We start from the raw sequence: 17477 nt of genomic DNA on the forward strand, positions 1-17477 counted from the left end.
TTGTATTCTAAGTATTAATAGTAAATTAAATAATAGTAAATATATATTTATGCTGTACTTAACGAATTATTCAATCTTATTCAATAAGTATAGTCAAATGATTTTTCACAAGATTCGCTATATCAATTGTTCAAACGTGTTATATTTCTAATAATGTTTTATTTAAAATATATCATTTTAAATGACATCATTGTCAATAAAAGTGAAATGGTTTCTTCATATTTTAAGAAACAGTTTGTACAAGAAATTATTATTAATTGTGCATTAACTTTTCTTTTTCCTTAAAGTTTCAGACCAAGTATGCACTATTTACCAACCAAGATATACTTATCATAATATAGCAAATCGTAGAAATCCTGTTATTAATACAGTTTCAATTATTGATTCGTCCCAATATTTCAACGGCACATTTAGAGATAATATAAATCTAAATATTAAAAATAATGACCAATAGAAGCTGCGAATACAAAGAAAACAAAGATTATTATAATAATAAAATAATAAAGATATATAGAATAGTAAAGATTATTGTATCGGAAATAAAAAATAAGAAAAATTAGAGAATAACGTTGTTTTAACATTGTTGTTTAATATAACATTTCATTTTGTCAATTCTTCTCAGTTGATTTAAATTATGGAATTTTGTTTTTTTCTTTTTTCTCCTAATTAGAAAAAATTAAAACACGTTACAGTTATAGATTTATATTAATGGCTCATACAATGATCATTATATCATTTCCAATATTATATATATCACTAATTCAAATCTACCATTTGACTAAATGTAATGTTTCAATTAAAGAAAATCTAGAATTTCATAATTTTCATTTTCATGTAATGAATATTAGATACATGTTTAAAAGAAACTTACATCTTTTGAAAATAAACATAAGTATCAATATCGCGTAAATCAATGTTACGTTTCATTTCCTCAAGACTCATATTGAATGACAATACATTACTTATATAATGACTATAGAGAAATTCTTTTTTATGATGTATGGATCTTTATCCCATAATATTTATGATGAATCCTGTGATATAATATCCAATCATATATCGAACCCTATAAACAATATACAATATTAATATATATATTATAAACAATATTATAAACAATATACAATATACAATAAACAATATTTATAATAAATATATATATATTTATTATTATTAATTATTTATTTTAAAAAGAATAATAAAAAAAGAACAAAATTAAATAAAAAATCTTTGGAAAATTTTTATTCAAAATTTTACTTTATATAACGAATATCTAAATTAATTTTATTGCATAAATATTTAGATAAAAAAGAAATATTCGATTCATTTGATGATTTTTTCTAAATGTTTCATTGACACAATAATCTTAAAATATTTACTACTCCTGCAAAAGTATGAACAAGCATAAAGAATAATTTAATAAATCCTACAGCTTCGTATGTTTTATGAACCCATAATCTCTGAGCACTTGCTATTACTCCAAGATAACAAATAGCGATTATGAAAATTGCTGAAAAATTAATTGATTAGCAAAATTAAATGGAAGAAATAGAATACAATAGAAATTGATAGAATATTAAGGTATTCTTAGCTCATATGCAACAAATGATATTAGGTTATGATATAAATAGATAATAATATTATTGGTCATTTTCGCGACTAAAATATTAGTCAAAATATTAGTCAAAATAATATATTTATTATTTGATTCTACAATATATTTTTATAATATTGTTAATTATTATAAATTAGCCAAAAAGATTAAGCAGAAGAAAAAATATACTGGAATTTTATAGAATAATCTTTTATTATTTCATTTGTAACGAAAAAAATTAAATGTAATAATATAAATATATAATAATGTAACTGGCCATTTTTACTACTGAACTATTTATAGAATTCTATAATTCTATAGTATATTATTCTATAGTATATAATTCTATAGTATACTATAGAATTCTATAATTCTATAGTATATTTTCAATTATTATTATAAATTTTAGATTTTCTAATATTTATATCTTTAATTTTTAATACATATATTATCTTATAACTCAATATTTCTTAAGCTTAATATTTCTTTATTCTATTCTATATAATAATTAAATTAACTCTTTGATGTTTAATTATTATAATTTTGATGTTTAAATGAGAATCAATTAAAAACTAATAAGATAAGCTATGATATTTTAATTTTTAATATTTAACTTTCTGAAAAAGTCATGAATGCTTTAAAGTAACGTTTCAAAAATTATTATAGATCATATATAGATTCATATATTCATATATTATAAATCCTATTCACATCATATTCATAACTATTCAGATTCAGATCTTATTCATAAATTGCCAAATATAAAAAAATAATTTGATATAAAAAATAATTAATTCACATATACTAAATATATTAAATAATTAAATAATTAAAAATTAAATAATTAAATAATTAAAAATTAATTAAAAATTTTTTGAAAAGTATTTATGTAATTATAAGAAAAATTTACGAATCTTACTATAAAATATAGTCATCCATTTGGCAGTATAGTTTCCATTTCCAAATGAACATCAACCAGATAGCGTATACTCCTAGAACGTGTATATAAATGTACCATAAAACAGCTGCCTATTTCACATACTGTTTCTCTGGTTTCTCTTCTTCCACCATTATTCTTCCTATTTATTTCAATAAATTAAAAATTCCATATGTTGCACAATAAAATGTAACTATCAATTGAGTTTAATTTGTTGAATTTTTCACTTATTTTACTTCAAATATTATTTTAAACTTTCGAAATTCAATAATAGCTAAAAATTTTAAATTAAAAGATTAAAAGATGAAAAATTAAAGTTCCGAATACAAATATATAGAAATTTTCATAAAAAACTTAAAAAATCGATCTTAAAGAATTGAGAATGGTACAAGTCGTACATAATACCATCAAATTCAGTGAGTGAATTAAAAATATAATCTAGAATTAAAAATATCGCAAGAAATTAAGCAAGAAAAACATAGTTAAAAGAAAACATAATAATTAAAGCAAAATAATTTGAAAGATGAAATAATATGGATCTAAATTGTACCTGAATTTTAGCACGAAATAATCTTTTAAAAAGTTGAAAAAAACTATTTAAATAAATGTGAAATACAAATTCGATTAATTGACCTCTATTCGATTTCCATTATCATTTAATTAACACCGTCATTTCCTTCACCGTCAGCATTTTTCATATAAAGCTTTTCATTTGGATATTTCAATAATAATATTATTCAATAATTATTCAATAATAACATTATACAATAAAAGAATATTTCGATTTTTTAAAAAAATAAATTAATAAAAATTTCATTAATAAATAAATTAATTTGGATAATTATTTTACCTAATAAAATTTCTTATAAACCTCTATATAATTATTTCAGAAATTAAAATATATAACTTTTACAGATGTTAAGTGATGTAATATAAATGATGATTTTATATAAAATATAAAATCAAATGTATAATATGTGATATAATATATGATATAAATTTAAATCAAATATAATACAAAAGATTTCAAAGAATCCGAAGTGTAGTAGTACTGGTTAGATATAAAATTCATTTAGGTATTTCCTTTTATAAAGTGTATAAAAAATAAATTTAAAGATTTATTATTATAACATGATTTCTGTATTCTCTGGATAAAATTTATAAATAAAATTTATTACAAAGAATTAATTCATTAAAAATATTTTCAAATATTTGGAAATATTCTTAATAATGCGAATTAAATTTTGATGTAATGTATAATTTAATAATAAAATATTAATAATAATTTATAATCGGAGATTGTTAATTTTAATTAAAAGCAAAGTATAGTGATATTGACATCAGTTTTTTAATGTTTGCATTTCATAAATGTAGAAAAATGAGAGCATGGAAATTTGATATTTTCAAGTTCTATTTCAAGTTTTATTTCATTTCATGTAATAAATATGTTTTTTAATATATTTGTCATTGCAAATAAATTTTGCAAAAATATAATATTTTATAAAAAAATTTATTTATGATTAGAATATAATAATATATTAGAATAAAAATAGTTCGAATGTTGATATAATTATTTTTAAAAAATAAAGATACAATAATCGTAAAACTTGAAGTTAAAATATGAAATGAAAAATGATAATATATATATATATATATTATAGAAAGTTGATATAAAATATTTTTAAAGAATAAAGATAATTATTCAACTTGAAGTAAAAATACTGAATGAGTAATGATAATTATAGAAAAAAAAATCAAAATGAACAATAATAATTGAAGAAATCAAGAACGAGTTCAAATGATATCTTTAAAATAGTAATACTACTTCATTCGAAAACAAAATGTAGACAAGATTTTCAAAACAGTATGTATGATCTTTTCCAGTGCTAGCATCAACATCATATAAAATGTGAGCATGCGGATAGAATAGCTCAAATCATGCTTTCTATTTTTATATTGAGAATTATCGGACAATCGGACGAGAGTATATTATTCATTTTTATTATTAATAATTGCAAATTTCCATAGAAAGAAAATACATGACGTTAAACATTATTCCCACGACTTCTATTATATGAAAGATATATCATGCCATCGGATATCCGCTTAAGTCAATTATCATTATTTCTATTATTCTATCATTATTATCATATTAAGAAAAAGAAATATTACACAATCAGATTTCAGCTAAAGCTAAATATTTCATTCTGTGTGCGTCAGCCTAATCTAATTAAACCATTTTTAGAAATAGAAGGAATATTATTCAGTAACTCTGTATCAAAGTTTCACGCATTCAATTCGTATGGATCACTCGAGATTCGAAGACACTTTGATCATAATAATCGATAGTTATTAGATTTTATCTTTAGAAATATTCTATATGACATTTTTTTCTTGATTAATAAAATATCAAAATCAAAATATATATATATATATTTAAAAAGTAAATATTTGACTAATCGAAGTAGTGTATTTCGCATATAGTTCTTTGTGAAATGAATTTTGATTATTTTTGACACGACACGAGTAAGAGGTATTCATTATTATAAAAAAATAAAAATTTTCAATCTTCATTTTCGCGATTTAAATGTTTCTTTATTGAGTAATAGATCCTGAACAAAATAGGATTCAATCGTATTGCGAATCTAAGAAAAGAAATGTTGGGTATAAAATAGGTAGAAATCGTGGCGCATATATAAAAAAAAAATTATTCCATGATATACATAAAAAGAATTCATATGACAGATCATAATAGAAAAATATCATGACGATAATAATAAAAAAAAAATCAATTTCACAGGATCAATAATGTTATAAGTCAAAAATTTTCAGTTATATTGTAATGATCAAAAAGTTTTTGAAAAAAATCTATTTGAAAATTAAAGTAGAAAGGCGGCGATCATGACCAACTCCGATGATTTGAAAATATTTGAGATAATTACTACATAATATGCAGTATTAAAAGATATTGTAAATAACTTTGTAAATCTCTCGAACAAACGAGTTGCAATAGTCCAGTTTATATATCTTTACGTAAATACGAATTGGAGCATTGATATGTCGAAAATTCGATATGATATGTCGAAGTTCCAATTTATTTAATGATAGAAATATAATCCCTGAGAGATTATATAACAACAAATATATTAAAAAGCTATAAATTATAATGGGCTTAAAATATGTCAAATCTTTGTTTGAGCATTTGAAAAATCTAATCAAAAGTAAAACAGAAAATAAAAAGCATTCGTATAATACTCAAGTCCGATATCAGATTTAAAATATTTAAGCTCAATCCATGAAGAAATAGATTTTTGATAAGTTATTTTTTCTTTTGACATATTAATTTTGAATATAGTTTTTATTTTTGTTTGTGAATGTGAATTGTTTTGTAATGAAAGAAAAAATCTATTATTTACTACCATATTTGTAAAATCTGAAGCATCAAATAAATAAGAATTAAATTCTCATAAATAAAAAATCGTCTTATAATTTTAACTAATATAAATGCTCTGATTGACTAATTCTGCTATATTTTTTAAATCTATTTTTTATTATAAAATAAATGTGTAAAATAAATATCTTTCATTATTTCTTATTTTATTTCGAAATTACAAATATTATATTAAATTGCATTTTATGTAAAGTTCCAACATTTTCATTATTACTTCAATTTTTTTTTAGAAGTAATAATGACATTAAGTAATATTTTACTTAATTTTTACTTATAATTTTTAATAATAAAATAAAATAATGTAATGTTTCTTTATTGTATTAATTAATTGTATTAATTTTCTATTTAAATTATAATATTTTTAACTTATATATGTTGCATAAGAGAAAGATAAATTAAAAATCTAAATATTAACAAAATATATTATTATAGAATTTAAAGTTCACTGAAATATTATTTATGGCTTTACTTATTGAATGTTAACACCGCTATTTCATAGTTGGTATCTATTTGTATTTCTTCGATACAAATATTCCAAATGTTTTGTAAACAAATATGCGCAATTATATTATATAATTATATAATTAAATATATTCATTCAGTTAAATTTATACATTTTATTTATTGTTTTCACTACCCAATCAATAAGTATATAAGAAATGTTCGTGAGTACTTTTTGCTCATGGAATTTCTCAACAGCTTATTTGAAATAATTCCTTATCTTTTTAATTTTTTTTTATTTTTATTCTTATTAATAGTAAAATCTTTTTTTATTATTATCGGCAGCTGATCAGCATTAAGTATAAATAAATGATGGTGTTATCTGCAATTATTAAGAAGAACTTAAGCGATACTTATTAATATATATTTTTGACATGCTTCAGCGGAGCGAAGAACGATTCCAAAAGTGATATTTCAAACATATCTGACTCAACGATAATTAATCATTTTAATTCGAAGAATTTTTCTCTACCTTAGGAGTGTCACAAGACAGATATTGATCACGATATTGTCATGCCCCACTATCTATGATCCTTGCATTGAACTAAGAAAAGATTTTCTGGAGACACAAATATCACTTTGTGAAGATTGTCTAATTAGCTTTCATTCAAAAAGCATATTCTGACGATCGAATATAACAAATAAATAGTTTTTTTGTAACTATGCATCATGCTCTGATTATCAAATACAATTACTTATGTGAGAGATTCAATTCTTGTATAGGTACAGCTTCCAATAGGCTTATCGTTAAGAAAATATATCAATGATCACCAGTTTCTACACATTTAAATATATATATCTGAAAAGAGTATTTCTACATATTTCTGTACGTGCACTTAACAAGTATTTATCAACACAGCATCGTTAGATACAGACGTGAACAACAAATTTTTTATGAAAAGAAAAAGTTTATTCATTTCATATTCCATAATTTAGATAAAAAGAAAATTTAATTGAAATATAACATGACTGATATAATTGAACGTAATATAGAATTTAGATAAAAAGAAAGAAAAATTCGGAAAAGGATCGCAAGATCGCAAGAATGCTCAATTGAATGAAAATTTTTCATTAATATTTCAGAAGATAGCTGAAGCTAAAATTACAACTTAAATTTTAGCTTCAGCTATCTTCTGAAATATTAATAAAAAATTTTCATTCAATTGAGCATTGAATTTTATCTACTAAGATGCATTTTGTAATTAACATATTGAATGCTTATAGAGATATTATTATGTTAAATAATAATAACTTTAGTTTAGTTGTTATTTATGTATTATATATATACTTTTATATGTAAATATCAGTAATAAGTGTAAATATCAGTAATAAGAAAAAATATTTCAAATTAGACTTATGGCATCGAAGAAGACATAATTGTTGGAGAATTTTGTAAAAACATTTACATTTCTAAAAGTTTCTGAATTGCTTTTTTTATGCTTTTTTTTTATTTTTAACGAATTTTTATAATTAATATTAAGTATATTTGTATACTAATATATAATTGTATAATGTATATACATATATATTTTATATAAACTGTTTTACATAAATTGTTACACAAATTTTACGCGTCGATCACCATAATGATGATAAAGTTCATAATAAATAATATCTTAAATATGTTAAATAATATCTTCAAAATTAAAAAAGATAAATTTTTTGTCATTTGACAATGCCAAGAATGATTATTATTAAATTTTTTACCTATATTACCTATATTATAAAAAGTATTAATTTTAATCTAGAATATACAAAATAGTCAATAATTCATATTTAAAAGTTATATTATAAATAAGACTAGAAAGATTTTATTTTCGAAATAAGATCAAAATAAGAAAAAAAAAAAAAAATAAGTAAATTGCAAAAAGCAGATTTATTTTTGTAAAAATCAAGTATGAAAATATAAAATATTTTCTTCTCATTTAAAAATTAATTTTTAAGAAAATCGTATTTGAAAATTGATAATGCGATTTCTTAATTATATATATAATGTAATATATATATACAAAAAATATATATATACAATATATATACAAAAAAAAATATGTATGTATGTATATTATTAATTTTATATATAAATATTAAATTATATATATATTATAAATATATATTAAATATATATTAAATTATATACATATAACTGTATATATAATTATATATATTTAATATCTTAAATATTTAATTTTTTCGAAAATAATAAACATACATTTTATTTTCTTTTATTTATTTTCTGTTTATTTTTAAATATAGAATAATTATCTATTAATAAAACATTCATATTTTATCAACGTTAATTTCAATTGTATTTAAAAAATTTAAAAATTTTATTTATTTGAATATAAATTTTTTAATTTTCATCTAAAGTAATTTTTTCAGGAAAATATAAAATATATTTGCTAAAAATATTATTCTGTTGAGTATATTATTTATTTTCGTTATAAATAAATATTAGTCTGATAAATTGACTAATTGATTAATAAAATAAAAATTTCGTTGCATTAATACAAAAAGCAATGATAAAGATTTATTAAATTTTCATATTAAATTCTGAAATGGATAATTAAAATTAAAATAGTAATTTATAATCGAAAATTCATAGTGTTTCTTGAATATGATTTTATTTTGTTTTAATATTTTTTTTATTTTTTTAAAAATTTATATAGAAAAAAATAATTAACATAGAAAAATAATTAATAATCGATTTTTTAAAAAATCTAAATATTAAAAGGAAAAAATAAAATCTTTAATTTATTCAGAAATATTCAAGTTAATATTAATTGTTAATATTAAATCATTTATATAATTTTGATGTTTCGTACTAAAGTAATAGATTATTATTTTCTATTTTATTTTTGAATAACAATTAATCAATTAAATAAAACAATTAGAAATGTGAAATAAATATAAAAATTAAAGATTGATGATATAATTATTTTTCAAATAGTATTTTACTCAACATAATTGGTTCATCAACATAAAAGTAATATTTCTTTGTTTTTCAAAAAACAAAGAAGCTTTCAATTCATTAAATCTCAAACATATTTTTGGCTAATCGAAAATAGAAATTTAATTGTAAGATCATAAAAATTCAAGAAAGTTCCAAAATTTTTAGGACTATTTCAATTTCAATTTTTTTGAAATCGATTTTAAAAATAAAAAGATAAGAAATAATAGAAATTTGTAAATTTTCTATGATACCAATTAATTAAGACGAAAACAAGATATGTTCTCAAATAATTAATAAAATGTTAAGTATAAGGAATTTCAAATATTTATTAGAACATGAAATATTTCATTAGAAATGTTTGCACAGATATTAAAAAGATAAAAAAGAGAAAAGTAGAGAATATATTGCAGTTTTACAAATTAATTTTTTTTTGCGAGAGATTCAAAATATTTTCAGCGTAATTACTATTTCATTTTGTTTGAAATTCATTTGTTATTAAATATATTTTATTAACGATCTAAATTGTTATTAATGATAATTATAGTGTATAGTATAGTATAGTATTAATGATAATTATAGTAATGATAGTTTTTGTTTATTAATGATAATTATATGCAAATGTAATTCATGATTGCATTTACGACTAACCGTGAAACTTGTTTTACGTAAATTATTGATTTATATACTAAATGATATTATGATTTTATTGCTTCATGTTATAACATATTGTAATACATCATATAATATAAATAATGTGTTATACATATTTTAAATATAATTAATTTTATTAGACAAGTTTTGATATTAATGTATCATAAATTTTTTCATAATTAGAAAAATAACTTATGTTAATGAGATAATATTTATTAATATATGAAATGAAAGTATTGAAATATTTTCTAAATGATTATCTATAAAAATTTTTAAGATTTATACGTGCAAACTTAAAGGAATTTCGCTAAAAAATTTATCAATGTTATATCTTCATAACAAAAAAATATGTAATAATAATTTTATATTTTTTGGAAAATATCATTATTGGATTCCGATTATAAAGACATTTTATATTCCAATAAAATCATAAGCAATAAGCAATTGTTGATTTTCACGAACATTTTCACATATATCATATACCACATGTCGATATTTGTAAATATTTATTTTTAAGAACATTCCAATATAATATAATAGAAATCGATCTGTTTAAATATTTTATTTTCTAATACGTGCAATAAATATTAGACTTAATAGATTTGATCTTTTTTCCAATTGTATTTCATCAAATGATTTGAACATGTTAGAAACTGTAAGATCGATAGAAAAAATGCAATGTTTGCAATTTAAATTTAAGCTTTAGATATATTGATTTAATCTTAACTAATGCAGTTTATTTGATTTAAATAGTTTTATGACACGTTTGTTTAAGTGAGTACATGAATAACTCCACTTCTATCAATTTTAATTAAAAATCAGTTAATTAATAGATTTTTAGTGATAACACTTATTGAATAATGAAGAATGTAATGAAGAAAAAATATTGTTAATATTGCTGTAAACAGAAATCTGCATATAAAATTATCATAAAATAGAATTTTGAAAATCTAGAAAATATCAAAATTTTGAAATTATAAAAATTATAAATGTTTGAAATTTGAGGATGTCAGAATTATCAAATTTTTGTGACATTAGAAAATTAAAAATTTTGACTTTTTTTAATATGTATAAGATTTTGAAGTTAGATTGAACATTTTTAAATGTTTTTAATAAAATTGGTATATGATTATAAGGTTTTTGCTGCAATATATATGTATATATACATTTACAAATATTTTTCACTTTCCATTCTTCTATTCTTTTCTGTCAATTATAATCTTCAAATTCTGTTATTTTATTTTACTATGTATTCTATCATTACTATGTATTCTCATTTAAATCATATTAATGCTCAATTTTTCGATAATCTAATATATAACTGCAAATATGTAACTTTTTTTTACATTTCTTTATATTAAAAAGTTATCATTCATTAAATTAAAATTATCGATTAATGATAAGATATTAAACTTTAAAAAATTTTCGTTTTAGGTTTTTTAAAATAGTTGATAACATTATGGAGATATCTCAAGAAACAGTTCAAGAAAAATTTCATAAAAAAGAAATGACAAGGAATCAGAATAGTTTAAACGTAAAATCAAATTACAAATACAATATTGTCTGGAAAAATATAATTGGCATGATATATTTGCACCTGGGAGGTCTCTATGGATGGTTATTTTGTCTTGACATTTATGAAAGAATATATACAATTTTATGGTGTAAGTACACATTTTTTAATTTATTCTATGTTAATTACTGAATAATATTTTATAATAATTTTCGAAAATTAAAAACATTCAACAATATGATTAATTACAGATTTAATTTTAAAGATTTAAAAAAAATTTCTATTCTATTTCTGGATATTATATCCTACCAAATTAATATATTAATAAGAAATAGATTAATTTATAACAAAAATTTCTAATGTGTAAAATTTATTTCGTGAAATAATTGTAATATCTATCATAAAATAGTTAATATTTATAGAATCATATAAAAATTTTGAAAAATATTAAAATGTAATTTATAAAATATAATTATAATACCCAAAAATATAATTAATAATGTTCAATAATTTGTTTATTTAATAGTTATGATAATTTTGAGTTTAAAAATATTATTTTGAAAATAAAATAATAATTAATAAATATTTATAAAAATTAATAATTAATAATACTTATCAAAAATCAAAAATAAATTTAAAAATAAGTTTTAATTATAGGAATTCTGTATTTTATCATCATTTCGTGTACATATTTTAATTATGATTCCAATCATATTTAATACAAAAAAGTTATGATAGTTGCATAAACAATTATTTGCTAGTTTATTGAAATTAATTTTGCATTAATCATATTATTATGCTAATTGATTTCAAGAGTGATCGTTTTTTCGACAAAACAAAATCTTTTCTTTTTCCCTCGGTTATTTTATATGATATGTTTGATATGAATAATAATTATTCATGACAAAAATAAAATTATATACTATAATGTAATAAGAAATTATAGAATGATAAAAAAATTAAATAATAAAGAATTAAAAAACACAATTATGAATATCGTAATTAAATTGTATAATCAAATAAATTGATTTCAAACAATAAATCTATTATTGATCGTCGGGTATTCTATTTTTGAAAAACACAATGAATATAAAAATAGGAAATTGTGCAAAAAATATCGGTACCTCATTTTTTTATTATAAGAAGCAAAAAAAAGGATATTTGAAAGCAACATACAATTTACGCGATACACAAATATTAAAAGCGAGATTATTAAATGAAATTGTTTTAATTGCTTTGTCAGCAAATTTTAATCGACATGCTTGAATTTCTAAAATGATCATGAAAATTATGAAAATTTTTAACAAAAATTATCTTAGTAAAATTTCATTGGACAATTTTAGAATGTAATTAGTCCAATATTATTTTTATTACGAGAATTTTAATAGAGAATTTATTACATAACATTTATATATTACATATTAATTTATTACATATTAATTTATTTATTACATATTACTTTCCCTTTTTTTATATCAGTATAATTATTCATAACATAAAGCAAAGAAGTGTGTAATAATAAAATTTAAATTAAATAATATCATAAATCAATTGATATTTCAATCAAGTTATATTTTCAGTTACTGTTCTGGGAATAATTACTTCGATGGGTATCATAGCTGGAGCCCACAGATTGTGGTGTCATAGAACTTACAAAGCAAAGTGGCCCCTTCGATTCCTATTGATGCTTCTTCAAACACTTGTTTATCAGGTAAATTTCAATTTCCGTTCGCTCTTTTTTTTATAATTAATTATCATATAATTTCTCTAATCACATTTTTACAAATTCTAATATTTCAAGTTTCGCTTTTGATTTACAGAATCATATTTACGAATGGGTACGAGATCACATCACAAATTTACAGATACTGACGCGGATCCACATAACGCGCGTCGAGGATTCTTTTTTTCTCATGTAGGTTGGCTGCTTGTTCGAAAACATCCTGATGTAATTAAAAAAGGTGCCACAATTAACATAAGCGATCTGGAAAATAATCCCATTGTCGTTTTTCAAAGAAAGTGAAATATAATATTTTGTTTTTAGTCCAATAGTTTAATTTTTATTTAATTTTATTAAATAAATTTCATTATTTTTTATTTAACTGACATTCCATTGAATATGATTCAATGAAAAACTTTGCCAATTTAAATTAAATTTACTTATAAAATTGGTTAAGATTTCAGAATAAAATTTGAACAAGGAAATTATATTAATCAATCAATCAATATCTGCTTAAAATAAAAATAAATAAAGAAAATCAATCCTAATGAAAACTAGGATTAGCTAAGTTTCCTTGAAATTTTAATAAAGATAGTAATAGAATAGTAACAGAAATTGCACATATTGTAGGAATATGTAATTATATTTTTCTCTAATGAAATTACAAGTAACAAATATTATAAAATAATTTATTTTTATAATATATTATTCTTATTTAAAATAAAGTAAAAATATAAATTTACTTATAAACATATAAATTTTATGAATTGAATATTATGAAATATTATGAAATGAATATTTTATGAAATATATTCATTTTGATGATAATTAATATTAATTTATAAAAAAAATTGCATTAAATTAAGAAAAAAATTTTCAAAATTTGTTTGTAATAATATATGATTAAAAATTCAAATTAAACAAACCTTTAAAAATTTTTTAAGAATCGATTATAATTCCTGTAATTAAATCGAATAGAAATTGTTTACATACATTTTCAATATTTCTCTATATGATTTTTAGGTGATATTATGTTTTATGTTACTTCTATTCATATGCATTCTGATTCCGGTGGGAGTACCTTGTTATTTTTGGAATGAAAAATTCATAATTTCCTGGTACATGAATCTAGGGAGATATGTTTGGACTTTGAACATGACATGGTTGGTAAATTCTGCTGATCATATATGGGGCATGAAACCATATGACGTGTAAGAAATTATATTTATATATTTCTATTTTCTCAGAAGCATAATAATAACGATTATATACAATACTTATTCTTAGATCAATTGATTTTTTCAAAATTCTAATTGAATATTACATTTTCAATATAATATAATATTGACTTTTTCATTCTTTCATAATTTTTTTTAATAATTACAAATATTATATTAAATTATATATTACATAAAATGGCACTTATTTTTTATTGTTTCTTATTTTTATATGTCAAAAATTGTAATAATACATTAAATTATCTTATAATTTATCATGTACATTATTATTTAATCATGTACATAAAATAATTTATTTCTTTACAATTTTATTTTAAAGTTATAATACGTTTGAAAAAATAAAGGAAAAATTTAAATATAGATAAAATATATAATAAACTTTTTATCAAAAACAAATATCTATTCCTATTATATTAATATAATAAAAAATTTAGTTGAATAAAAAGTAAAATTTCATGAATTTTATGTAAAAGGAATATTCGACCAATCGAAAATTTAATTGTGTCCATATTTACTTTCGGAGAAGGATGGCACAATTATCATCATGTATTTCCATGGGATTATAAAACCAGTGAATTTGGCTATAAAACCAATTTTACCACCGCATTCATTGATTTCTGTGCTTTATTGGGACAAGCATATGATTTAAAAACTGTTCCCGAAGAAATGATTACAAAACAAATAGCCAAAAATGGAAATGGATCGAGGTATCGATATTATCAATATTAATATATTTTAAATTATAATAATCAATAATTGAACCTAGTTACTAGTAGTTATTTAATTAATAAATAGTTCATTAATTTTTGCAATATAGTTTTTATGAATTATAAAAATGTATAAATTTTCAGCATTCGATAAAATTCTTCCATTTATACAAAATAATTAATATTAAATTTCTAATATAAAAACTATAAAAACTATAAACATATAGAACTAAAAACTATATACATATAGAATATAACCACCAAAACAAAGATTAGAAAGAATATAAAAAATAAATATTTTAAATATCTAAAAATAAAAATAAAAGTAAAAAAAATAAAAAAAAAAAATAATGTAGAATAAGTTTATCGTCACTTGCATAACTTCAAATCTAAATTTTAATTTGTAGCTGCAACAAAAACAAAATCATTTATCATGAAGATACAAAATGGGGCGATAAAGATATGAAACCTCATGAAATCGAAAAAACAAAGATTTTTAATAAAAAAGATTAATGAACAATGATTTTATATTTATATTTAAAGTAATGAATATCATTAATAGTTTGTAATTTTCTTTTTCTATGTGAAATTCAGGTAGAATTTAAATTGATTAGATTTAAATTGTCCAATAAATACAATAATACAATATCTGTTATTTCTTTCATTTCTAAGTTTTACTATTGCTATTATTTTTCGTATTTTTCTAATCATTAATTATAACTTTTTATAATAAATATTGCTTTTGAAACATAAGAATTTAAAATAAAAAATAACGTATTTACATAATATATTTATAATATTTATAATATATTTTTAATATTTATAATATATTTTTAATAGTAATGCAATGCTCAGTATCATAATCAATATGTTTTATCATGATATAAATTTCTTGATATACACATATATATATATATATAACGATTTATTTTAAAGAAGATTGAAAATCATATATTGTATTTTTAAAAGAATAATTTTGTTCCTTTAAGAAAATTACAAATACATAAAACAATAACATTTTTAATAGATGCATAAAAATGCATAAAAAAATTATTAGTATTTTATTTTTAAAATTATTAGTATTTGTAATTTTAAAAATAGTTGAAACAAGACTTCTTAAAAAACAATATTGATTATACAATCAAAAATTGATACAATGAATAGTCGCAATCCTGATATAATCCTGATATAAATTGAATAGAAATTTGTAGACATGAGAAATTATTTTTTGTTAATTAAAATGAATACACAAAATGAAGTTCACAAAAAAATTAAAATACAATAAAATTATACAAACAAAATATAATGTAATAAAAATTTGATGAAACTAATGTCAAAAAACATAAAAATGTCGATTCTATATCAACGTGGAAATATAATTATTAGTATTGTGCACTATTAATGTAAATATGCAAAATATGAAAATTTTATAAATATAAATATTAGATAAATTATTGTCTTCAAGTAAATTATTGTCCATTTTTTTCTTAAATTAATTGAAAATTTATATAGTCAAATAATTATTTTCAAAGTTTCTATTGGCTAAATATTTTTGTTCAAGTAACAGTCTTCTTAAAACAATATAAAAATAGTCTAATTATTTTTTTGTATGTTTATTTTATTTTATTTATTTTTTAAAATTTAGTTTACAGAAACGATTTTTTTATTTATTATCATATGTTTTTTTATTTATCATATCGTTTTAAAAAAATTTTCTATTTTTTCTTCGTCTTATATCGTATATAATTGAAAATATATTGCCAATATGATGTTTCACTTCTTCATTTCGCAATTAGTGTGAAATTTATTTTTTGTAAAAAATTTTTAAGATATTTAAAAAGATATAAATTTTTTTTATAATAAAAATTCTATTATTTATATTATTTATACAATTATATTATTTACTTTTGCGATATAATGACATTGTGAAAATTTTGAAAATTTACTATGAAAATTGGAATCTATATAAAATCTATATAAAATCTATATACATTTATTATTACATAAACAAAATATACGATAGATTTATAACTGTGAAGCTACATTATCATTTTAGTGCTACTTTCTATTTTACTTTCAACTTTATTCAGTGTAGAATAAGTATAATATTAGAATATTAGAATAACTACAATATTTTAAATGGTTAAGATTGAAATTATATTTTAACATGAATTCATAGATAAAATAAGAATAAATTATTTTATTATGTAAATAA

The 17477-nt window shown here is 19.3% G+C and overlaps 1 protein-coding gene and 1 long non-coding RNA gene across 2 annotated transcripts; one reads left to right on the forward strand and one right to left on the reverse strand.

Moving 5' to 3' along the window:
- Positions 1–2742, reverse strand: LOC108000091 (uncharacterized). The gene is made up of 3 exons (XR_009829403.1): positions 2514–2742; positions 872–1066; positions 1–457 (listed from the first exon to the last, which is right to left on the reverse strand). It is a non-coding gene; the product is annotated as an uncharacterized LOC108000091 (long non-coding RNA).
- An 8801-nt stretch (positions 2743–11543) lies between these two features.
- On the forward strand, positions 11544–15775 carry LOC108000061 (acyl-CoA Delta-9 desaturase-like). The gene is given in 7 exon segments (XM_062073494.1): positions 11544–11748; positions 13178–13308; positions 13418–13442; positions 13445–13619; positions 14343–14528; positions 15029–15262; positions 15670–15775. Coding segments are annotated over 7 exon segments (1062 nt in total).
- Positions 15776–17477: the final 1702 nt, after the last annotated feature.

The sequence above is a fragment of the Apis cerana genome, linkage group LG4, assembly GCF_029169275.1.
Source record: "Apis cerana isolate GH-2021 linkage group LG4, AcerK_1.0, whole genome shotgun sequence".
Lineage (NCBI taxonomy): Eukaryota > Metazoa > Arthropoda > Insecta > Hymenoptera > Apidae > Apis > Apis cerana.